The 25,778-nt window shown below is 44.8% G+C and overlaps 1 protein-coding gene across 1 annotated transcript in view; it reads right to left on the bottom strand.

Annotated features, from left to right (window-relative positions):
• LOC144820106 (uncharacterized) overlaps positions 1 to 25,451 on the bottom strand; it is a 50,505-nt gene extending 25,054 nt beyond the window's left edge. Inside the window, exons 1-3 of the mRNA XM_078677749.1 lie at positions 25,186 to 25,451; positions 20,301 to 20,368; positions 20,096 to 20,163 (exon numbers count right to left, since the gene is read on the bottom strand). Of these exons, the coding sequence (XP_078533875.1) occupies positions 20,096 to 20,163; positions 20,301 to 20,368; positions 25,186 to 25,451 (402 nt within the window). The remainder of the gene's footprint in view (positions 1 to 20,095; positions 20,164 to 20,300; positions 20,369 to 25,185) is intronic.
• Positions 25,452 to 25,778: the final 327 nt, after the last annotated feature.

Genomic DNA, 25,778 nt, shown 5'->3' with positions numbered 1-25,778 from the left:
CAAAGCCTACCTTGCAGCCCATTTTAGCTTTGAGATAAAAAAAGAGCTACATCTACTATCAGTTGGGAATCCATGACTCAAATGACTTAATGACATTATGGAAACATAATAATAAAGAGGAGAACTGTTGATTATGTGGTTATCCTAACGAAACATTAACCCATTTGTTGTGTGTATGCCCAGCTGTTAAGTACTTAAGGAACTCCTTTTTAAAACTGATTTTTAATGAGTTAAATATTCGTACATGCAGAGTAGCCGTGATTAGATGGATGGAGGGCTCATCAATTATTCTGTTTTGTCGTGGCGTAAAATATTTGACACAAATCAGGAAATTCCTCCGACAAGCAGACCTAACAAACAAGAACGGTGGCTGAAAAACCTCATTGTAGGAGGTTCGAACATAACAGGCTATTTAGCACTAAGCACTTTAAAGGCACTATTTTGCTAGGCACGTCAGCACTTTAACTGTATGGCTGGTTTTAAATTAACAGCTTTTTATCCCCTTCTACTGTTTGCTTACCACCAAATAAGAGACAGTTTGTGGGTTGTGATAATGATTTTTACTATTTTACTTGCACATTGAAAGACATTTGCTTTCAGGCATACTATCCTGCATTTAATACTTTATCCTTAACATGCGCTAATGATTCATTTTTACCTCATACCATGGTTTTTATTGTGAAACTGTTTTCTTGTAATTAGTAATGATTTTTTAAGTAATCATGCAATAAACAATAAACGTGAAACTTGAAACTACTCAAAAGCAATTGATAGAAGTACAGAAAAATCCACACACGGACCCCGAGTTTTACTGAACAGAGCTACTTATATATCTTTTAATTTTCTACCACTTTTACTTTTCAAAGTTTCTGTGTGCTACGGTACTGCATGTTGTTCACCGCAGGACTCTTTTTTTTTTTTTTTTTAATTTTCAAAAACCTTTATTGATTGGCACAAGTAGTTACACCGCTATTTAGCCGACAACCCGAAGGCAGGCAGCATTAGTAGGATCATTAGGACCATGCCACGTGGTCACGTAGTTTCGCACTTGTACAAGTCTTCCAAGATTAAATTAACTATGAACTGTACAACCAAACAAAAAAAAAAACGCTGTGTGCATCTGTGCGGTCATGTCTTTAACATGAACCAAGAAACATCATCACCACAAGTCTGTCGTAAGGTACCTCTCAAGGGGGGGGTTTTGTTTAATCTATCAGACATACATGCGTCGCTCACTACAGCCAGTCATCTACATCCAGTCCCACACTCAGCGCCCATCCACACTCATCGCCATGCCATCCAGTCACTTCCCCATCATTTCTGATCCTCCCTCGGGTCCTAGCCTCCATACAGTCCACCCACAATAGAGACCCGGTCACTCACCCGACTCATCATCTGTTTCACTCGTCCATCCCTTCCCCAGTCAGACATGTCGTCAGGGGCTGCCAGATGTCAGCAGGTCTAGATCTCAGAGGTAGGAGTTCCCAATAGGTGGTTAGCTGGTCCCTACAGTACAATGCAGAATTCACCCAACCTTCCTACTTCGGAGGGGCCTTTTGCTTCCAGTGTATTGCAATCTGTCTTTTCGCTAGCAAGAGTAATAAGGCAGCTAATTTCCTAGAAGCACTCGGTATGTTGGCCACGAAGCCCAGTAGGGCCATAATCGGGTCAGGAGCCAACTGTTCCCCCACAATTTGTCCCAGCTTAGTAAAGACCTCGGCCCAATATCGAGTAATAGGCGCGCATTGCCACGTTAGGTGATAGAAACTGGCATCCTCAGATCCACATCTCCAACACTTAGCCTCAGCCAACAACCCCATCTTGAAGAGTTGCGCAGGCATGCGGTACGTTCTATGCAGGAAGTTAAAGTGGATTATTCTCAGCCTGTAAATAGGCGACAAGTTTTCGAGCTGGGTGCAGCAGAACGTCCATTGTTTATCCGATATGCTGATTCCCGCCTCCGCCTCCCAGTGTATTTTTGAACTTGGTCGTATCCACGGCGCCGTGTCTTGCGTAATTGTATAGATCCGGGTAATCAGTTTGCTCGGTGAGCTATTAGCTAATATGTCCTCTAGCGCCGAGAGCGATGGAGGCACAGCCGGAAACATCGGGTATCTGGCCTTACATGCCGCTCGCAATTGGTAATAGAGGAGCAATTCAGAGGCCGCGGGTACGTCCGACTCGCAGATGTCCTCCAGCGCCACAAACGTGTCATCTGGGTAAAGGTCGCCCGCGACCGACAAACCACATCTGCGCGCTCTTTCCGATATTGCCGTGTCCCGCAAAGGTTCTAGGAGCGGATTACCTCCCAGCGGCATGGACGGGGCGTATAATTCAGCAATTCCTGCCCGCTTCGCTATATTTTGCCAAGCCCACCTCACCGTTTCCACCGTGTCCACGTCCTCCGGCGAACACTTAAATTTACGATAGAGTGTCGTTGCCAAGGGGGTGGGTGCCGACACGTCCTTCTCGATCGCCACATGTGGCTGATACGGGATCGGATGCTGCCAGTAGTGCAGGTATTGGGCCTGCGCGCAGTAAGCATACAGTTCAAAGTCCGGGGCCGCCAGGCCGCCTTGACAGAAAGGTAGCGTCAGCACTTTCCACTGAACTCTAGGCTGTTTGCCGGCCCATATCAGTTCCAGAATCGCGGAACGTATACGTTTGAAGAAGGAGAGCGTGAGCGGCAGGGGTATATTCGCAAAGAGGTACAAAAATGTTGGTAAGATAACCATTTTTGTTATGGCTGCGCGCAGTAAGCATACAGTTTAAAGTCCGGGGCCGCCAGGCCGCCTTGACGGAAAGGTAGCGTCAGCACTTTCCACTGAACTCTAGGCTGTTTGCCGGCCCATATCAGTTCCAGAATCGCGGAACGTATACATTTGAAGAAGGAGAGCGTGAGCGGCAGGGGTATATTCGCAAAGAGGTACAAACATTTTGGTAAGATAACTATTTTTGTTATGGCTATACCCCCCGTCAGTGATAACGGCACGGTCCCCCACTTTTTAACCTTGACTTCGAGCCATTCCTCCGCAACGCCATAGTTCAATAGCCATAGGTCCTGTATCGAGCGACTGATGTGGATTCCTAGATATTTCACCTCATCCGTTACCCAGGCTATGGGGTATTCAGTGTGACATTTAGACGTGCCGTCTGTCAGTGGCAGCATTGTGGATTTAGACCAATTAATGTTTATGCCAGTCAGACCGCTATATCTCACTAGTTCTCTCATGAGGGGGTCGAAATTTTCTGCCGGTTTCTGCATATAGATTGTTATGTCGTCCGCGTACAGGGACACAAGTAGCCCCCTGGAGGTAAAGCCAATACTGCGTTGGGTGTGATGTTGCCTTAATCTCGCCGCGAGCGGTTCCGTGGCGATGGCGAATAGCAGTGGCGACAAGGGGCAGCCCTGCCTGGTCCCCCTCGTAATCCGTATAGGCTGCGAGATGTGCCCGTTGACCTTCACTCTCGCCGTGGGGCTATTATATAGGATGCTAATTTTCTGCGTGAATAACCGGCTGAATCCCATTCTGGTGAATAGTGACAGTAAGAACTTCCATTCAAGAGAGTCGAAAGCCTTAGTGGCATCCAACAGGGCAGATGCGGCCTGCACCTTGGGGTCTAGGTAATGCAGTAAACCGAACAGAGTGCGCAGGTTGTGTGAGGTGGACCTGCCTGTTACAAATCCCGACTGATCCGACAGTGCTATCTGGGGCAACATTGGTTTCAATCTTTCCGCCAGAAGTTTGGCATAAATCTTGGCGTCAAGATTTATCAGTGATAGCGGTCGGTACGAGTCCGGGCAAGTTGGGTCTTTATCTGGTTTTAGGAGTGTAATGATCATGGCTTCCTGAAGCGACGGGGGAAGACTCCCAGTCTCAATCGCTTCCATGTACATCTTGTGAAGCCTGGGGACCAGGATGTCGGCGTATTCCTTGTAAAAGGACGCTGTGAGACCATCAGGCGCTTTACCTGAGGGCAAGCTTGCTATGGTCACTCGTATGTCCTCCGGTGTTATCGGAAGATCCATGTACTCCCGCGCCCCATTGTTGAACCACGCCAACGCTATTGTGTCCAGGTAGTCTGTAATTACCTGGTCCTCCGGTTGCACCTTGGAGGTGTATAGGGTCTCGTAATATTCTTCCATAGTGTGCAATATACCTTGCGGCGCCCTGACAAGGCCACCAGTCTCAGTTTTCAATTCCATTATATATTCCGCACCTCTAGGTTTCCGAAGCATATTGGCTAGTGTCCGTCCAGGGCGGTCTCCCTCCCCATAGCGTCTAGCCTGAGCATATTTATGTAAGAATTTCACTTCTCTTTCTGCTTCCTCCTGATACTGGGTGAGTTTCGTCCTGAACTCAGCACGGGACCCAGCAGTGGGGGATTCAGTTAAAATGACCTCCAAAGCTGCCAGTTCTTTCTCTAGCCTATCAAGCGTGCCCCTAATGGACCGCAGCACTCCCGTTCTGAGCGCCATGCAGTGTCCCCTAGTGACCACCTTGCAAGCCTCCCAGAGCGTGCCAGGCGATTCTACAGTTCCTTCATTTAGTTCAAAATACTCCTCTATCTTATCTCTTAGCTCCTCTCTAAATACCTGATCTAGCAGGGCATGTGAGGGGAACCTCCAGCTGAACGGCTGTGAGGGGGTGGCAAGCGTCACGCCCACTGGAGCATGGTCGGATAGAGATCTCGACAAGTGCATAGCTTCTAGTACCGAAGCATGAAGGTCCCTAGACAGTATCCAATAATCAAGCCTCGACCATGCGGCCCTATGCGCCGTAATACAAGTGCCCGCCCGCGTAGTCGGGTGTAGCAGCCTCCAGGTGTCCACCAGGGACGCTTCTGTAATAATGCCCCCCAGCGTCTCAGCCGCTCTTGGGTGGTGTTCACGGGCAGCGCCCTGTCTATCCATTGCATCAGAGAGCACTACATTGAAATCACCCCCCCATAGTATCGCTGCATTGCCAAGTGTTTGTATCTTGCGCCACAGCCCCTCAAAGAAGTCAGGATTATCGCTATTTGGGCCATAGACATTCACCAGCAACATCTGCACACCGCAAAAAACCCTAATATCAGTATGTACCTACCCTCCTCATCTTTCAATACCTGGTGTGTCATCCAGTGCAGGCCCCTCCGGATCAAGACAGCCACCCCTCTTGCATAATTTGAATAGGGGGCATGGACTACCTCCCCCCATCTAGTGTGTTTGAGCTGTGATGCGCACGTGGTATGCAAATGCGTTTCCTGTAACATGCAAATGTCTACTTGTTTCCGCAGCAAATAGGAGTGTACAAGTCTCGCTTTTCTCTTGTCATTCATGCCCCTCACATTCCATGATAAGCACTTTATCGACGTCCTGTCGGCATCCACACCTGGGGTCGCAATCTCACCAGAAGCAAATCTCTCTCCAAATGCCGCAATGACAGCAAAATAGTGAAGGTACATAGCAAGCAGATCACCAGAGTGTACAGTGCAAGCAGTTGGCGGCACAGAGGTGCTATCACATCAAACAACAGAAAATTCACCCACGACCACCCCCCCGTCAGGTACATATCATCAGTGTCAATGTTCATATTTCGAGCGAGCGTCGGTGACAGTTGCGGCAGCGCACATCCACAGGTTAACAGTGGTAACCAAACAAAACAGATCCCATACCCACCTCACCCATCCGCTCCAACCCCCCAAATAGGTTGTGCACAATCCCCCCCGCTGCCCGCCCTACCAAAACCTAGGAACATCAAAAGTAGTCGGGCCAACCAGAGTTTGGGAGTCATCCCATGGGGTACGCAGGTAGGCGCCCCCTAACCCTGTACTTATGACAGGGCGATCGAGCGCGGATCTGACACTGAGTGCTCCAGGACCCCCCGAACCCCAAATCTAACAAAGCAGCATTGACCTGTGTTTGGGGAGCACATCAAGTAGAATACCATCCCCCCATTTAAACAAGCGACATAGGACTACGTTGCCATCATAACTATAGCCAGTAATACAGATTTTTATTCAACGTCACTTAGCTGCTCAGTTGCCCCACGTTCGTCCGCTGCCAGCTGTCCTTTTTGTTCTCTAACAAGCTGTTTGGCAAATTTCAAGGCTGCCTTGGCGTCCGTGAAGAAAGTGGGTTTTCCTGGACCCTGCACCCTAAGCTTCGCCGGGTAAATCAAGGAGTATTTTGTGCCGATCTGCTGGAACACCTTTTTCGCTGGCAGGAACTCTCGCCTGGCTGCCTGTACCTGGAGAGTGAAATCAGGGTACATGGCTATCCGGTTCCCATTGTATTGCAAGTCCACCATGTTAGGTGCCAACCTTAGTATTGAGTCCCTGTCTCTGTAATTTAAAATGCGGGCTAGTATGGGCCTCGGTGGGGCTCCCGGTTTGGGCGCAGGTCCCAGAGTGCGATGAGCTCTCTCCACCAAGAACATTGACGACAGGCCATCGCCAAAGAGGTCCTTCATCATCTGTTCGACGTAGCGCTCCATATTTACTATGTCTGTTGATTCTGCCACGCCTGTGATGCGGACGTTATTCCGTCTTGATCTCGCTTCCAAATCCTCGTTCTTCATTTGAATCAGTGACAGCACTTTATCCATACCCCGCAGCTTCTTGTCTAAGTCCGTCTGGCACTCCTCCGTTTCAGTCACACGTGTTTCCAGCACTCCGACTATGCCCTCTTGTTTGTCCATCCTTTTCGTCATGCTGTCCATACGTGCAGCTAATGTGTCCATTTTGGTATCTATGCCTTGCAGACTCGTTTTCAAATCCTGGAACATGGCCCTGATGTCATCCGCCGGCAGTACTGGTCGAGTCTCCCCCGACGTTTCTTGCTCCAGAGGGTCCGGGCTCGGCGGTTTTTTATTTGTCTTATCAAACGTGATTCTGGGTTGCCTCGTGTCCGGTTTACCCATGGCGACGTCTGGCCATGCGGTGCTCGCCGACAGCAGCACGCAACCGCCTCTTCCTTGCGCACTAGGCGGCCAGTCGGTGCTGTGAGGTAGTGACCGTAGCGGTATTTCCTAGCGCGCCCTCTGCAGTTTTCGTTGTGGGCGAGAATTCAGGGCACCTCAACAATCCGCCACCAGTAGCAAGCGTGACGTTCGGTGTTCAGTGTAGCCTCTGCAAATGCCACCCCATCCGCTGCCGATGTGTCCAGGCGTTTCAACCCTCAGCAATTAATGAGTAATAACCCTGAAGTACTGCAATGTTTCGTGTGTGGCCCCGCTGCAGCTATTCTAGACCAGGTACCGGGCCTCGTAGTTCACTTTCCCACAACTCGGGCACTGCCTCAGGTAGGCGGACAAGATGGCGGTTCGCGCCTTTCTGTCTCTACGTGCTCCCACTGGCGCTCGTTGTTGCTGGTAGTGCTCAACACGGTCCGTCCGGCGGCATTGGCAGCCTCCGAGCAGCGCAGGCAGGTGCTCACCTACTTATCACAGGTATCAGCGGGGCCTCCCTCTCGCCGCCGCTGCATCCGCAGCCTTGTGGCCGTTCAATCTCCGAGTGCCCTCAACGCTCCCTGTGGCCGTCCCGGTCTGAGCGTCGGGTAGGAGGCGGTCGCCGCCGCGGTCACCCAGTCTGGTCCTGCGGCGTCTGCCGAGCTAAGGGCGCAGCTGATGTCACCCGGCAAAGCTCCAAGCGGGGCAATCCTGTCGCTTGCAGCCGGGCCGACACCCACTTCCGGTCGGCCTGCAACAGCGCAAGCTCCCGGGTCTCAGCGCCCCACCAGGCCGCACAGTTATCTCGGATCAGGCCGTCAGGTTTCACCCAGAATCGGGAGCGCACTGCAGCGAAAGTGTCACAGGGGTAATCGAGGGTTCTCCGCAGGCTGTAATGAGCACGGGGTCCGAGCCCCAGCGTCAGGATAAGCGGATTAATGCCAGATTAATTCGCTCGATCGGCGGAGCTGCGAGGTCAGGCAGCCATTCCGCTCGGCAGCCAAGCCACGCCCCCCTATTCACCGCAGGACTCTGAAATCAAGTGTTGCTGGGTTTACTGTCAGGAAAAAAGACAAAAACCACCACAGTAATTTGTAGTAGTTTTTAAAATGTCTAACACATTAACCTCTGAATCATAATTTGTAAACAAATATCATATTTAGGTAATTTAATCCTAGAAATTAGGTGAAGAGCACAAATACAATAATTAGTGTTTTATGAAGGAGTTATACATTACAGGTACTGTATATTATTTGCATTTCAGAACAGTTTGCTTCTCTGGTGGCCCAACTTTCTATTGCGGTGCTTGGATATTTTTGTTGAGTTTATTATTTCAAGGATGATAAGGTTTGTAGATGATTGATACTACACATTAAAACCTGCAAAACTCACTTTGAGCACACGATTTTTAGCACCATTTTTGTTAGCACGTATCTTTTTAGACATAGGACCCATATGCATGTAGGGAAGGAATACTAATAGAGTACTCTTGCCTTCAAAATTGCAGATACGATGGGGTTTGGCAACTCAAGGACGTAGGAATAATGCAGGATCAGCCTTTGCCCCAGATAGTCCCCTTAAAAACAGGAATTACTGTGGGAATCAGGAATCTGATCACCTATTCCACTATAAATCCCCATTAACTCCTGGGGACAGATCCTCGCCCATTTCCGTACTAAGCGAGGCATTGATTTTTATTTAAAGACATCTCCCTGTTACCTCTGACATTAAAGAGAATAACAATATTTCCACTTCCAGTTCTTTGGTCTGTCCATGGTGCAAGACGGGTTTCTCTTTCATGATCACATGGAGCCGCCCATCCTCCTCGTTGGGGAGAAGCATCTGGCCGGACTGGAGCAAGTGAGCAGGACAGCGTGAGGAACACCTATTGACCCCTGCCTGGTGGTGTGGATGCTGTTGTAAGGCCATTATGATAAGATCTTGCAGGTTACATTGACCAATAACCCCTTTGACCGGTGCACAGACATAATATCGAGTTTAAAATGTCGACATACACTGAAGTGGGAATATTACATTTTACCCCTCCGCTATCCAACACTATCCCTACTGTTGCACTCACTGGAGTGGGAATAGTAATTTTTACCCCTCCACTGTCCAACACTTTCCCTACTGTTGTACTCAGTGGGATGGGAATAGTAATTTTTACCCTTCCGCTATCCAACACTTTACCTACTGTTGCATTTAATGGAGTGCAAAATTAAATGTTAAAGACTATTAAATATTTGAATGTTTTAATTTATAATATAATTTTTTTCTTAGATTTTATTTGATAAGTGTATGTAAATATATATATATATTTCTTTGTACATTTTTATATATTCATAAAAGTATATATAAAAAAAATATTAGTTTATTAATTGTTTTAAAGGAAGTATATTTATTTATATGTATATATATTCACTGAAAAAACCATAGGTTTCAGGGACGTTATGGTTAGTTGGACATTTCACTCATACAAAACCAGAGAAATTCTGCCGTTATATTTAGTTCAGCTGACTATAACTCGCGCCTCCGCAATGCACTGCTGATGACATCACATCTTATATCATTCATGACATTGTCAGTGACATCACTGATGACATCTCAAATAACATCCCAGATGATATCATCCAGTGACTGTGTGTTTCTTTAAAGTGTAAATATGTTTTATAGATATGCCAAGGTGTATTGAAGAATGAGAGGGTGTATAGTGTCTGGATGGAGGACTTAGTAGGTGCATGACTGACTTTTTATGTGAGTGATTAAGTGTGTCTTACTGAATGCATGGGTTAGTGACTAAACTATGTCAATGTCTGTATCAGTCTGTCTGTTGTTGTATAAGCTGCTGAATGGGTTGGTCAGTAGCTACATGAGTGTCTACATGAGTTATCGATTGGTTGCCTGACTATTTGTATGGGTGCCTGAGTGTGTTTGTGAGTGGGTGGGAGGTGCTTGACTCTGTGCATAGATGTTTGAGTGGCTGATTCACTGGGTGTATGGGTTTGAGTGCATGTGAAAAAAGCTGTATGGGTGGGCGAGTGTGTGTATGGATGTGTTGGTGAGTGAATGGATGTCTCAGTGGTACATGTCCAAGTAACTACATATGTGAAAGGCAGTGTATGTGAGAGTTGGAGTATATAAATGACTATACGTGAGAGTCAGTGATTGTGAGAGCGGCTGTATGGATGAGGGTGTATTTGTATCAGTGATTGTATAAGAGAGTAAGTATGCGTTTCTTTCTGTATGAATAAGTGATGTGGTGTGTGTATAACTGTATAGGCGAATAAATGGAAGTGAGATTGATTCTTAGCACGATTGACTAGGTGTGTGAGTAACTCTATGGGGAGAGGAGTTGGCCTAACGGCTAGGGTGGTTGACCTCGAATCTGGGGAACTGGGTTAGAGTCTTGGCAATGATGCTGAACATCCTGTTATTCTGGGCAAATAAAAAATGTATGTGTCCTCATGTAAAGCATCTGGTGCTATGTAAAGTGCTCTGATACCCGATTCAGGTCAAGTTTGCACTATATAAAACTCTGTAAAAAATATATATATGGATGAGTGAAGATTTGTGTGAGTGTCTGTACAGGGGTATGACTGCATGTGATAGTGGCTGTATTGATGAGTGACAGCATGTTTGAGTGATTGTATGGGTGAATGAGTGGATGTGTGTGTAGACCTAGGAATCAGTGAGTGCATATGTAGTAACTGGTATTGGTGTTTCGAGGTTTCAAAAATGGTAGTCTGTATTTTACAGTGGGTATATTAAATGTAATATGTGACATCATCAGCAGTGCATTGCGGGGGCGCGAGTTATAGTTTGCTGAACTAACTATAATAGCGGAATTTCTCTGGTTTTGTATGAGTGAAATGTCCAACTAACGATAATGTCCCTGAAACCTATGTTTATTTCAGTAAATTTCTAAGGTTTTTTAAATGCTAATTTCTAACTATAACATCCGTGAAACCTTTGCCATTTTCAGTGAATTTTAAAGATTTTTGATATGCAAATGTTTAACTATAACAGCAGTCTCATTTTCAGAGAAAGGTGAGCGTGGCCTCCAAACACAATTTAGCAATCCCACTGTGTGGGGTTTACTGGAGGTCACAGGAGGGGTAGTTAGCCCTCAACGTCAACCTTGGGGGCCAACTACCCTTTTTATTACCTCCAGTAAGTCCCACAAAGCAAGACTGCTAACTTGTTATATCAGGCCCACCCCATCCCTGCACCACTGTGCAAACACGCCCCCTGGCGCGTTGTTAGTTAAGGGATTAAGTCCCCTTGAAACCTGAGGGTCCCTGAGGGGCACTTAGCCCACAGGTACGTCCAGCAAGCACCACAGAGCGCTACGTTGCAGAGAGGTGTTCCAAGGCCATGCCCCTTTTTACACCACGCTGAAAATGCGGCTTCTAGTGCACTGCTGCTCAGAGGATGAAGTTCACTTGTGTCCTGAGGTCCTCAGGAAACAAGAGGACCTCATCACCCCATCAGCAGTGTGCCAGAAGTCGCATTTGCATTGTGTTGTAAAAAGGAGCGTGGCCTCGGACCACCTCTCTGCAACGTAGCTCTGTTGTACTTACTGGAGGTACCTGGTGGGCTAGTTGGCACTCAGGGACCCTCAGGATTGAAGGCGACTTAATCCCCCAATTTACAACTCACCAGGGGGCACATTTGCACACTTGTTTTGTTAGGCCCCGCCCCTCCCTGCACCACTGTGCAACCGCGCCCCCTGGTGGATTGTAAATTGGGGGATTAATTCCCCTTGAGTCCTGAGGGTCCCTGGAGGCCAACTAGCCCACCAGGTACCTCCAGTAAGCGCCACAGAGCTGCATTGCAGAGAGGTGTAAAAAGGGGCATGGCCTCGAAATACCTCTCTGCAACACAGCTCTGTGGCGCATAATGGAGGTACCTGGTGGGCTAGTTTAATTCTGCCTGAAATTGTGATTTGTCCCAGTCCGGCGCAATCAGATAGCCACAGCTGGCGCTTCTGGCTTTCTGGTGCTATTTTTACTAAAATCTTTTTTAAATTGAATATCCTTGGTTCTACTGATTGGATTTTTGTCTATTTGGTCTTGCTTTACTTATTAAAAATCGCTCTAGTGTTCTGGACTACTGTGATATCCTTTTTGTGTGGTGTTTTTCACTTTATTCATGCTTTAAGTGCTGCACAAATACTTTACACATTGCCTCTGAGTTAAGCCTGACTGCTCTGTGCCAAGCTACTAGAGGGTTGAGCACAGGTTAGTTTGGGGTTGACTTGTGCTCACCCTGACAAGGATTGTGATTGCTGCTTGACCAGGGCTCACACTTCAGGCAGTCAATGACCCCATTTCTTACATCAGTTAATATATTTGTAGTTAAAATATTCTACAGTATTCCAGAGCATACGATTAGCCGTATTTAAGAAATTGGCATAAATGTCCTGGTGCTCAATTTTTTAAGAAGATCAAAGATACAATTAAAACTATCAAGAGCAATTTTAAGGTCCTTCAAAAAGGACATATATTCTTGTTGGTGAATAATTCAATCATACCAAAACAGAGCCCTAAATGATATTTTTAGTGTGTGGCAGCGATTATATCCCTAACAAATATGTTTTGCCAATGACTGAACAAATATACTGGATACATCAAATTCCAACTTTGTATCAGAGAATCTTTCCTTCATAAAAATTCAAGAAAGACCACTTGGAGATAGGAATATATTCCAGTGCATAATTTTAAGTTGTAGGCAATTTTATTATTTTCCCGTCTAATAGATGGTTAAAAATGTCTCTTGTCTCTGGATCTATAAATTTACAGAACCTGCGTGGGCCAGAGCTTATGTCCCTATATTTACAAAGTTAGAATGATTACCTAGGTAGCTGTTAGAGTCTTCCCTGGGTAGATGTAACTATTCGCTACTTCTAATTGTTCTTTTCCCAAGAACCAGGGAAATGAAGACCCCCTTTATTTTCCAGTGAATGCAGAATTGTTGTTTTGTAAATATTTACCTTGTAAAAAAAGTTTTCAGCAAAATGGTTTCAATCAACCACATGTCTTTAGATGCCTGTTGGGATTAGGTTAAATAACACCATATGTATGTAAATGTAAATGTATTGCGACTTATATAGCGCACGTATCACCCGAAGGTATCAAGGTGCTTGCTTAGGGAACCCATCCTGGTATTCCCCTGTGAGATACCCCGGCAGGGTATCCACAAGGTGAAAGCCAGGCATCCCGCCGCGAGGGGCCATAGTGGAGATTAAGCAAGCTATTGCCCAGAGTCGCAGAGTGTGACCCCGTGAGTTGAGTAGGCACCGGAGCGAGAATTGTCGAGTCTGTGGAATTTTTGAGCCCGAGACCCGCCGAGGCGGGGAATCGAACCCTGGTCCACGGCTGATCTCAGCTTCCGGGTCTGCCGCCTCTAACCACTGAGCCACGCTTCTCCTTATCATCTGTGTAAATCAAAGTATGGTCAGGTCCTAACCCAATTTTTGGTGGAAACCTTTATCTATTCATATTATATTGCAGTACATTGGCCAACTACAGAGTAAACAAAATTGATGCTATAAGACAACCTTGTTATAAACCATTTTGTGTGGTAATAGGTACAGAAGGAATATGGATCCCATTGATACAACTCTTCCCCATGTAGATGAGTGAAGTTCAACAATCAACCTCAATAGAGTAGAAGGGATACCCATTTACTTAAATTTGCGCCACAGAGAGGGCTGAGCTACTTTATCAAAAGCGTTTGAAAAGTCAATAAATCATGAATAAAAATCTTGATTCTTTCCAAGCACATATCTAGCAATAAGTCTGAATTATTGCATTTTTATCTGTGACTTATCTCTTTGAACGAGAGCCTGATTGTTTCAAAGGATAAGTGTTCACTGAGTATACCCACTCCTCCAGATGCTCCAAGAGACTTCAAGCCAATATTTTCCCAGTTGCATCAAAGAGGGTGATTTTCCTGTAGTTCCCCGGATTCTTATTATACCCTTTTTTATGGAGAGGCATGATGACACTACCCCACCATCATCTTTGAATATTTCCGGTTGCATAACATTGTGATATTAGAGGTGGGCCAAAGATTTTGGCCCATAAATCCACATTCCCTTTTAGGACCATTACTGGGATTTCGTCACAGACCTTTTCTACCAACAGTCTTGCTCTTGTTATATGGCTGGCAATCTAACTCTTGCTTGCCACTAAAAAATGTGAAGATGGCAAAGGCTCAATATAGACTACCTTAGAATCTAAATTCAACTCATCAGGTTAAAAAATATTTTTGATCTCCGTCTGCACCGGGATCAGATTTATGGTTGGGTTCACTGTTGAACCACAGTTAGTAGCAACAATTCACCAAAAAGCCCTCAATTATTTTTCCTGTGCAACTCGGTGTAATTTTTGCCAATTACGATCCAGATTTTTGTGTGTAATGTGCAGTCTTTTACACTTATTTCTTTTCCTTCACTCTTTCTGCAGAGAACCATTGAATCTGAAAGCGGGTAAATTGGTTTATTTCTATAGGTAATTCCGTTTCAAATTCATCCTTTGATAGATGGTTGATGGTTACCTTTTTCTTTCATGCGCTGTACCAGATCTTTACAATAGGACTCAAGTACACAGATTGAATCAGAGGATAATTTGTCCACAAGGTCTGAATAACAAGGCATCATTTTGTTGAAGAATACAATACTTCTTAGTTTCCAGTGTATTCTGCATGATTTAATTGAACATCCTATTGAACAGAACCAATTTCTAAAGATCAAACAATCATAGGGCTATTTCTAAGGTGGTGATCAAAATTTGAAGTATAAAATATATCTAACTGTGACAGAAGTTCAAACATGCTATATGTTGTAATAACGTAGCCAATTAATGACGATCGGGAAGAGGCATATCTAGTCATATTTGCCAGAAAATCAGAATCATTTTTTCCATTCACTGCACCCATTGAATGTATCTCTTTTAAGGAAAATGTTCCATGCTTATAATTTCTGAAGTTTTTCCAAAATTACAGCTTCAGTCATAGTCCAACTTCCCTCAAGACCATCATTTGAAAAGGCATAAAACACGGATCTTGGTCGCTTTTACCATCTCGATTTCGATTATATAACTAGTAAGATTAAATAAACAAATAAGCTGGGAATGAAAATCCTCTCCTGACTGAATATAGATCATAAAAAGTAAGAAAACAATGATCTAACCAGCTTTAATTAATGTAATAAGAGCAATCAGCTGATAAAAGGATAGCCATATCTCCCTTTGCATGCCCTCATAATGAGTGACTCACAAGACAGGAGAATACATAAAAATTATCTGTTGTATAATCCTTAGTTGCCCATGGCTTACAGAGACCCGGTACTGATTTTTTCAGCTTCTCCAAATGCCTGACTTTCTCTTCATCAAGCCCTGCCAAATGCTAAAAACAGAGAAGAATTTGTCCACTAATACGGCCCCTGGTTCCCATTTTCGGAGTCCCTCCAATTTAAAGTACTTACTAATCATGACCATGAATGGTCTAAGTTGTGATTTTCATTAAGGAAGGTTATATTTTTAGCATTTACCTGTCTGCCCTCCAGACTGATTTGAACCACCACTGAACAAACCATTGTTTTAAATGCAAAAGAGTGACCACAACATTTTTCAATTTGGGTACCGATGTGTCATGGTCAAATGGATATGTCTCAGTTTAGGGAACGAGATTAGCTGGATATGTACTCAGTAAAGTATAAATGGAAAATACATCAAAATATTTTTTTCCTGAAACAAATCTTCCCTACCCAGAATTATACCAAGTACGAGACTGGACAGAAATTCGACTCAAACTTTAAGTAGGCCAATTTCATCATAAAATGCAACCCTTTTTAGTTCAGCAGACGACAAAGATTTTAGTGGGGGGAAACATATGCAGCAAATTCAATAGTTTTGATCTGTTTAATGGATTAAATTCCACAGGAAATAGTTCTCTAAATTCAAGTAAGCTCGAAATAGGTAATATCTTCTAGAATTAAATTTTCATCATGGTGAGAGGGCAAAGTCATGGAGGCACTTCTTTATAATATTGAAGATGGCAGTTAATTGTACTTGGTAAAAAATGCATTTCAAATGAGAGTGTGAACAGATTCAAATTTGACGCTCAAAGTCGAGGGAGGAGAGTATAATTGTAAATCTTCAGTTCTTAAATGGTCCACATGTGAGGATTGATCATTAACTGTCATAACTATAACATTTTCTATGTAGTTCACTAGATTTTTTCCATTCTCGAGACCCACTGATTCTACCTATGATCAAATATAATATATCTGCCTTTTTCCTTTGTTATCCCATGAGTTTTTTGCCTTTGCTTTTTTTCTTAATTTCTTTAATTTCCTTGCCGTTAACACCTTGCATGCTCATGACGAGCTCAGCTCATCATGAGGTACGGGGCTCCTGTGCTCATGACGAGCTGAGCTCGTCATGAGCCGTGGAACGCTCACATGCTCAGCTCAGCTCGTCATGAGTGCAGGAGCACTGTGCCTCATGACGAGCTGGGCTCGTCATGAGCATGGGGGTGCTGTTCACGCCCCCCCACCCCCCAGCACAGCGGGGGATTTACCCCCGCAGCAAAGGGGTTAATCTGGGACCTATTCCAACTTCCATATGGAGTCTCCTTCCAACATTTCTGATTGAGAATGATCCGCCGGTGAAGCAGCTTTTAAATTATTATAAAAAAAAAGGTAGAATTGGATCTATTCTTTTTTTGTTATTCCCAGGAGATAATAGAGAATAGTTGGTGAAGAGTTTTGCTCTAGCATGAAGAGCCCACAAAGGGAGTACACCTCATCATCATCCCTTTATTTCTCCTTATTTTCCTTATTTACCTATGGTTTCCTGCTAGACTGGCAGTATTTTTTTCCTCCCTTTGGAGAATCTTTTTGGTTAGATATCTCATTTTCATATGCATAAACTGGATTTAAAACTTGTTCCATTAAATGGATTATCCCCACTGACTTGTGTGACACGGAAAATAAAATTGAAGAAAAAGGGCCTGATTTAGAGTTTGGTGGACGAATTACTCCATCACAAAAGTGACGGATATTCCATCCACCATATTACAAGTGTATTATATCCATGGGCACATGTAATAGGGCAGACGGGATATCCATCACACTTGTGACGGATTAACCCATCCACTGCATTCTAAGACCCAAAATTTCCAAAATATGGTCAGAATAAAAACTACTTTCTCCAAAGGTTTTAAAATAAAGTACAAGATGCCTTGCACGTTGAGAGCCTCTGTTACATGAACAAGCTCCCTTGGTAAATCAACATTGGAATTTAATGGAAAATCCAGGGTATTTAGAACATCATCACATTGGAATGGGCTGGACTCAAAGAGACCTATTGTTTCTTTGTGACTATTTTCAAGAAGTTTGCAGTCATTAGATCCATCTCATCCACTAGAGGTTGAGGAACAGGAGGAAACCCATTTCTCTTGGCTGCAATTGCCCCCCCCCCCTCATCCCAGGAGGTGACGAAATGAATCTTCTCTTGCACATTCTCTTCCCTTCTATCATGAATAACACCTCCCCAGAGGAAAAAGTCTACTTCGAAAAGGAATACCGTTTCTGGTCAAGTACCAATCCCCTGTGAACAGGCCCCAATATAAACCAACAACTTCACTCCCTCCAATAACCAGTCAACGACAGGAAACCTTTGCCAGCATATAAAAATAATGAAAGCTTGTGACCAACTTGCATCGCTTCACCCTGATAGCCTCCTGATTATGCTGGACCCTCCCTCTGGACCCGCAAGTTTAGCCCCGGACTGGTCAAACGAAATCACAGTCAATTAATGCCAGAGGAAGTGCTTTAAAGGTTCACAGCTTTGTGCCCCCACTGGGCAATTAATCGGCTCAGTGCCTGCCCCTCATTAACCTGGCCGTCCACTTGATGGTAGAGTCTTATCGAATTTGTTAACGCATAGCAATGCGCCTGCTGTCCCACATATGCCCTGGTTAGACAAAAAAGAACAGGAGAAGTGGCCATAAGTTATTGTCTAGTGACGGAGGACTGCTTCAATTCAGTAAGGAAAGCAAAGGGGGATGATGAGGTAATGACGAGAGACCACCCTGAGCTGAGGACGAATATATTCATATTAACACTGAACAAATATAAGGCACACAAGCAGGAGCATAAGAACTGGGAATTTTGCCCCACACAAATGCTCCCCATGACCAATAGAGTAAATGCTATGATACATATGCAATATTGCGCTTACAAAGACACAAGTAAACCTAAGAGAGGCATATTTTGCCTGACGTCAGAAATTTACTCATGTTCAGTCCGAGGATACGTCCCCAGGGGAGGAAAATGAACACATTTCCAGGGATGTGCGATATATTTTGCACCGTCTGCAGAAGTGGCAGAATTTTGGTCACTCTGCGTTACTCTTGTACACAGAGTTCTGGTCAAATTCTGCTAACCGTCGCGTGGTGGAGTTTTCCCTGCGTGCAGCTCGAAAACAACAGTTTGGTGAGTGCAGGTGAAATTTGGCATCCCTTGGTGGGATTTTTGGTCACTAGGAGGGCACATGGCGAGATTTCTTCAACGTGGGCAGTTGTGGATAGTTGCAGCCAGTTGTGGCCGTTCACGGTCAGAAAGCTGCTGATTGAGTAGAAAATCTACTCAAGCAGCAGCAAAATCAACCCAAGAAGCTGTGCCCTCTGGCTTGCTGCATGGTGCCCTTCGCACTGATTTATCAGTGTGGAACGAGTTCCTGGTGCTAAATCACAGCGCGAGCAGTGCAATATGCCTATTTCCGCCCATTCGCGGAATTCCACAGAATCTCACTGTTTTTGTGCCTCCATGGAAATCTACAGATTTCTATGTACGAGAGGTACGGTGCAACACTTCAGATTGGCCAAGCTGTACATAATATAGAATGTAGTGGTTTCCATAATTGGGATGTTTTAAAGTTCTATAGAACAAGAAATCAAAATGTGCTTTGTTGGTTTTATTATGAGAAAATCAAAATTACGTCTCTGGAATTGCACTTTTATCATTTTATTTGTTGCTAAGTTTGAACAGCCAGTACCAGTCAAAATGTTTTTGTTTACAGGTAAACATTGGAAATTGGGGGCAGGTTATTTTTTTCCCATAGAAACATCAATGTTTTGTAAAATAATTTAGCCAAAAAGAATCATTTCACAAAAAGTTAAACAATCAGTACGTTTGTAACAGCTTCCTTTGTTTTTGATTGTTAGGCAAGGGGATGGTGCATACTCACTTAAAAAGGTAGAGATTGAGAAAGAAACCCCAACAGTTAATGTTCTCATTACTTACAGGTAATTGGCATCATTCCGGCGGCCATATTCCTTGTTCCATTATTTAAATGTCCCTCCTTACCTCCTGTGGGGTTTTTTGCCTTGCATTTTGAACTGAGTGGTTAGATTGTTTCTCACAGGAAATTAAAAGATTGTTAATGGCTTTTGTGCTTGCTATGTCAAAGGTAATAGTGATTGGTCACTAAATAAAGTAAAACACTGTTTATATTTGAAAGGAGATGCCTGTCATGGAGGCACACTTTTTCATGTAGTGATGAATTGTACGAGGAAGCTGTCTCTAAGTGTAATAAAAGTGAATGCTAAGATTTTGGGGCATTTTCAGCCCATTTACACCAATGAAATGTCATAAGCTTTGAGTTGCTGAATTGTCCGGGGACAACGAAGAACAGCGGGGATGCTGTTGTCCTGCATTCCTTGCAAGTCCAAACTGAGGATTAAACAGAATTTGTAAAATAGGGAGGAGATGTTCCCCAATGACAACTTGCTGATTTTGGCACCAAAATTCACTTGTTAACTAACGCTGCGTGTTACTAGGCATACTACTTACTTTATGTCTCCCTCAGTTCCCTCATCTGTGCACTTGATATATTTTCTAGTTGGGTCTTTGTTATGGGTGTGCACGTTTTAAAAAGTTACTGTCTAATAACATTGTTTATAATTTCTGAGATGAACTTAGTATAACTACACAATTTGAAAGGTTACCAAGAGTCTCTTCACTTAACTGACAAGTTAGTTCCCTTTAGAAACGTGCACCCTTTTCTTTTTACTATTTAATAAAATACTTTTTAAAACGTGATGAGCTACTTAGGCAGATACCCTGAAAAACACACTTGTGGTCTGTTACGTACCCCGTAGTATCGGAGTTCTCTTTCTTCGTCCGCTGCAATGTCTTCCATAGTGAACCCTCTGTGTCCCTCTGTGAATATACATCCAGTGAAAAACCATTGCACTTAGGAGCACAAGCATTTTATACAGCTGCCTGAATCAGGAAAAACTGGATGTCATTCAGCCTGAATCCCTATGGTAATGAGGCATGATGTACTTGTGACTCACCAGTATGACGGATATAGCTCTCTCCTATCATTCCTCTGGTATTAGGCACCCGCGTGTGGGAATCTGTGCTGGAATCTGAAAGATTCTCAGATCACACAGGATGCGGAAATGCATTCGTTTCCAAAAGAAGTTTACACATTTACTAAACTCAATAGGAAACTTCGAGAACATTTACCTCTGGGATAGGCAAATATTTTGTAGTAGCAAATAGAACCCCCCAAACTATTTTTGCAAATTTGTTCACCTCACACTGTATCGATGCTCTTAGATTCTTGCTGTGATACTAGAGGTTGCAAGTCTCTATCTCCCACATATTTCCTTTGGTACATGACCATGCCATGACCATGCCATCCGCCCATTACGATCTGCTAGTCAATGGACCATATTTAGATTTGGTTGGAAACAGAAGAATGGCATCTGATATGAGGGCGTAGAGCTGAATTCGCAGAAAAATCCACTAGTTGAACGTCTCCCCCCTGAGGGGAGTAATGGATTCTGCTACGGATAGCATTTTCATTAAGCCCCACTGTAGATCAGGCCCTAAATGTTTAAGTGTAATTATGAGCCAAATACAAAACTGTACCTCCTTTCCATAGTTGTTCTTTTTACTTGTTTTGACATTTTTGTGGGGTTCATGATGCTGAACACACAATTTTTTTAAACAATTGTTTATTTTCTACGGGTTGCTATGGCAGTAAAGATTAAGGGCCATATGTATCATCAAACTATTTTGCATTTCCTAAACAGCGAATTTTAAGGAATCGCTATTTAGGAATTGCAAAATGGTATGTATGAAAAAAAACGCTTTTTATTTGCGATTCCTTAAGCTTCCTTAATTGCGAATTCGCATTTTGAGAATTCGCAATTAAGGAATAATTTCCAATGCATTCCTATGGGCCAGGAGGCCCATAGGAATGAATGCAAAATAATTCTCAAATTGCGAATTTGCAATTTGCTAATCGCAATTTGAGAATTATTGCAAGGGTGCAGGGGTGTCTCAAAGACACCCTGCTGCACCTCTGAAAATAACATGTGTGTGCATATGGCGCACATACATGCCCTATGGGCATGTGTGTGCATCACATGCCACCTTTAAAAATGCCAAATTGTGGATTTCTGGATGAATTCGCAAGTTACCATCAACTAAAAGTTGGTGGTAATTTGCGAATTCTTAAACAAAATTCGCAAGCCAAAAATGCTACATACATAGCATTTAAGGAATCGCAAATTTGCGATTCCCTAAATGCTGTGGAAAAATAAGGAATCGCACAAGTTTGCAATTCCTTAGTTTGGGAATGTTTCATACATTCCAAAACATGCAAAACGGCCGTTTGTGAGTCGCAAAGGCCGAAATTCTGAGAATTTCGGCCTTTGCGATTCAAAAACGGCTTGATACATATGGCTCATAGCCACATAAAATTGTCAAGTAGCCTAGTGGTGGTTAGATAATGGTAGTATCTCTAACACGGCCTCGGACAGTCTAAGACTGTGCTCCATTTTCCTACCAAGCTACAAGTTAAAAGTAGCAAACTGCTCACCCAAGAGACACAGGACCTCTACAGCTGTCTGTCTAATGGTGGTCACATGACCCACTGCCCATTGATCTGTTCTTAGACAACATTATGCTAGGTTCCACCATTTTCCAGATAACTCTCGATTGCAGAAACTTGAGAGAATCCTTATGTGGACATTTGATGCAAAGAGATGATAAAAATGGATGCATTTTACATCAGTTACATAACCACTGTTGGATTGTGCCAGGTGCAACCAATGTAGGCCCGCCACACTCAATCACAAGTAGTTGCATCTCTCATACAGCAAGAGTACCCACAGCTGCAATGCCAATATGCAAATGTCATTTATTCACCATGGGCCATATGTATGAAGCGAAAATCCCGTCGCAAACGTTGCGAATCGCTAAAAATAGCGATTGCGACTAAAAAATCGCTAATCCCAATGTATGAATGCGAAAATGCATACAAAAGAAGGAATCGCTATTTAGCGAGTCTCAAACCTAGCGAAATTGGTAAATAGCGAATATCATAGCGAATTCCTAATTTGCGCTGAAACCGGTTAGCGAAAATCGCTAATCTGGAAATCGCAATTAAGAATTCGCAATGGTATGTATCAACCATTCGCAAATAGCGATTTAAGGAAAATCGCAAATTAAGGAATCGCAATTACCATCAAGTGGGGGCAGGTGGTAACCAGGTGCAAAGTATAAAATGAAGCCCAGAATGCAACACTCTCTTTTCCACAATGTCTGGGCTCTACATGATAGTGAGGAGGCGAAGACTGAGACCTGTGGCGCAGAGGAGGAGACGGCAGGAGAGGATATTCCGTTTGCGCACCACCATCTTCCAGCGCACTGAGGAGGACATCTACACCCATTACAGACTAGAGGAAGAGAGCATACTTGATTTAATTGAGGAACTCAGGCCCCACCTAGAACACCCCACCCGCAGGACACAAGCCATACCCACACACATCCAGGTCCTGTGTTCACTACACCTGCTGGCCTCAGGTAGTTTTCAGGGGGTCATAGCCTCAGCAGGAGGGGTGTCACAAAGTGCCCTGTCGCGCTTCTTTCGTGCGTTCCTCGACGCCATGACACTTAGGATGCAACACCACATCCACTTCCCCAGCACACCACAGGAACTAGCACAGACCAAGCAGGACTTTTACAACATTGCCCAATTCCCTCACGTCATAGGATGTATCGATGGGACACATGTTGCCATTTCACCCCCCTCAAACATAGAGTATGTATTCCGGAACAGGAAATGCTACCACTCACTTAACACACAGATGGTGTGTGATGCCAAAAACATAATCACCGACATAGTGGCAAAGTATCCTGGAAGCACACATGATGCCTTTATATTCCGTCACAGTGGGCTATACCGTAGACTCTCAAGAGGTGAATTTGGAGAGGGATACCTACTAGGTAACAGCACACAATGACAGGCCACATTTCTAATGACTATCATGTGCATTACAGTGACTGACCTCTAAACATTTCCACCCACAGGGGACAGTGCCTATGCAGTCCGGGATTTCATCCTGACACCCTACCTAAATCCTGCCACTGTTGGGGAGCGGCGCTACAACCGGGCACACATTTCAACAAGAGGAACCATCGAGAGAACATTTGGCATATTGTAGAGCAGATTCAGATGCATTCATAAAAGTGGAGGAGCCCTCCAATACAGCCCTGAAACGTGCTGCAAAATTGTAGTAGCTTGTGCCATGCTGCACAACATTGCAACCAGGAAAGGGACACCAATGGAGTTGAGTGACTCAGAATCGTCCGACGTGGAGGGACCTGGATATGTACACATGGAAGCTGGCGTAGCTGGTGCTGCAGCTGGGCGACAGAGGCGTGATGAGATCATGCGCAACTACTTCTAGGTGAGTAATAATGATACAATGACAACTTAAGCCTTTGCTAATGTGTTTAATTCCCAATAGCAACAATGTCACACATCTACATAAACAAAAAATAACTCTCCCAATCCAATGCACATGTTGAAATCACAGTGCAACAATTTTAGTGTAACAACAGCAAATGCTACACTGTTGCTGGCCCTATTTCTCCCCTGTGAGTAATTGTCATTTGGCAGCAGTTCCTATTGGTGTGTGGCAGCCCGGTTGCTCCTGCCACTACGGCGCCTCTCAGCAGTGGGTGGTGGGGTGTTGGAGCTCCGCACTGACTGGGAGTCCTACTCACTGGGGGTCAGCATTCCTGGACCAGCAGTACGCAGGGCACGCAGTTCATGCAGGGCAGCAGTTGACTGCACTACCACAGTGGCAATATCCTGAATTCCGTGAGAGAACTCACGCTGGGTCTCTATGGTACGCCTTGCCAGCATGTTGGTAGAGGAGGCCAGCCGGTTAATTGCGCAAGTGTAGTGGTCCATGCGGGAAATCTCTTTGCGCCTGGCTGCGCGTTCTGCACGCAACTCAGCAGTTAGCTCCTGCACAGCCCCCCTGATCTCTTGGCAAATTGCCCTGTTCCCTGCCCTAATCTCTCGCTGAATTGCCCTTATATGTTTTGCTTGTGGGCGGTGTACCTGAAGCATGTGCAGTTCGAGCCCAGCAAAACCCGAATCATCCTGATGCTCCCTGGAGCTGAAGCCCGTGCGGGGTCTACGCCTGCCTGTGCCCTGTGGTCTTGACTCCTGCTGCTGGGTAACTGGTGCTTCAGCCTGCACTTTCTCATTGTTATCCTCATCCTCTTCTTCCATGATTCTCAGAGGCCTCACGATCCTCCTTCTGTGTCCCTGTGGTGTGATGAAAGGACTGTCCTCCCCATCTGTGTCCTGGCCCTGGATAGCTTCTCCAGAGGCTTGGGGTCCTGTGTCACTTGCACTGGCTGTTGCCTGTCCACTTGCAGGTGCTGTGGATAGAACAGCACACATTTTTTTTTCCTGTCATGTGACGTACAAATAAATCATTTCACAGTGTACCCTAACTTTACTTGTGTCATTCACCTTTCCTGACCTGCACATGTGAAAATTGCATTAGATGGATGCTACTTCCAACATTACTGACTATTGTGACTACATCTCCCATAATGCACTGTTGTGACTGCCTGTGTACTTGCTCTAGGCTGACATGTGCTTCCCCTCATCCCTAGGTTTCTGCAGGGGGTTGCTGGGGATGGTTTAGGGTGGGGAAGGCATGCTTCTTACCTGGTCTTGCAGCTGGTTGGGCTGAGCTGTCTAGCACGGACACGCCCGCAACACTCTGTGGAGGCAGTGTGCCCTCTACCAGTTCCTCCAGTGGTGTGGAGTCTGTGACATTGGAGGTTCCCCCACCGGTGAGCTGGGACTGCTCCAGCCTGGCAGCCAATTTCTCCTTGGAGCGCTGGCGCAGGTCGTACCAGCGCTTGCGCAACACTTCTACAGTCCTGTGTGTCACTCCAAGGGCATTTACTTTGGCTTGAATGCCTTCCCAGATCCGTCTCTTCCTTGTTTCAGGCACCTTGTGTGAACTCCTCCCAAATAAGATGTCATGGTTAGGCACCATCTCTGTGATGAGGGTTTCAAGTTCTGCCTCAGAGAACTTCAGTGTTCTCTTCCTGGCTGCTTCCCCTTCTTGCTGCTCCTGCTGGGTAGCTGGGACATCCTTATTTCCACCTTCTGCCATGGCTCCTGAGTAGCAACCAACACTCTCACACTCTCTCAGAGACTATCCTGGAGCACCATGGGAAATCACTCACTTCCTGGATGGTGATGTCATCATAAAGCATCAGGATTGCTATTGGAAGTTTCCAGAAAATCGCAAATTAGCGAATTTTCCATATGGAACATCGCAATTTTGCAATTTTAACGCTGCGATCTCGCAATTTTGCGATTTTCTTGCTGCGATCTCGCAAATTTTGCGATTTTCTCGCTGCGAACTCGCAATTTTGCGATATTTTACAGATTGGGAATCGCTATTGTCCATCGCGCAAATATTTAGCGATTATGGGCG

The sequence above is a fragment of the Lissotriton helveticus genome, chromosome 2_1 (assembly GCF_964261635.1).
Source record: "Lissotriton helveticus chromosome 2_1, aLisHel1.1, whole genome shotgun sequence".
NCBI classification, from domain to species: Eukaryota; Metazoa; Chordata; class Amphibia; order Caudata; family Salamandridae; genus Lissotriton; species Lissotriton helveticus.
This window is presented reverse-complemented; position numbering and strand designations above follow the sequence as displayed.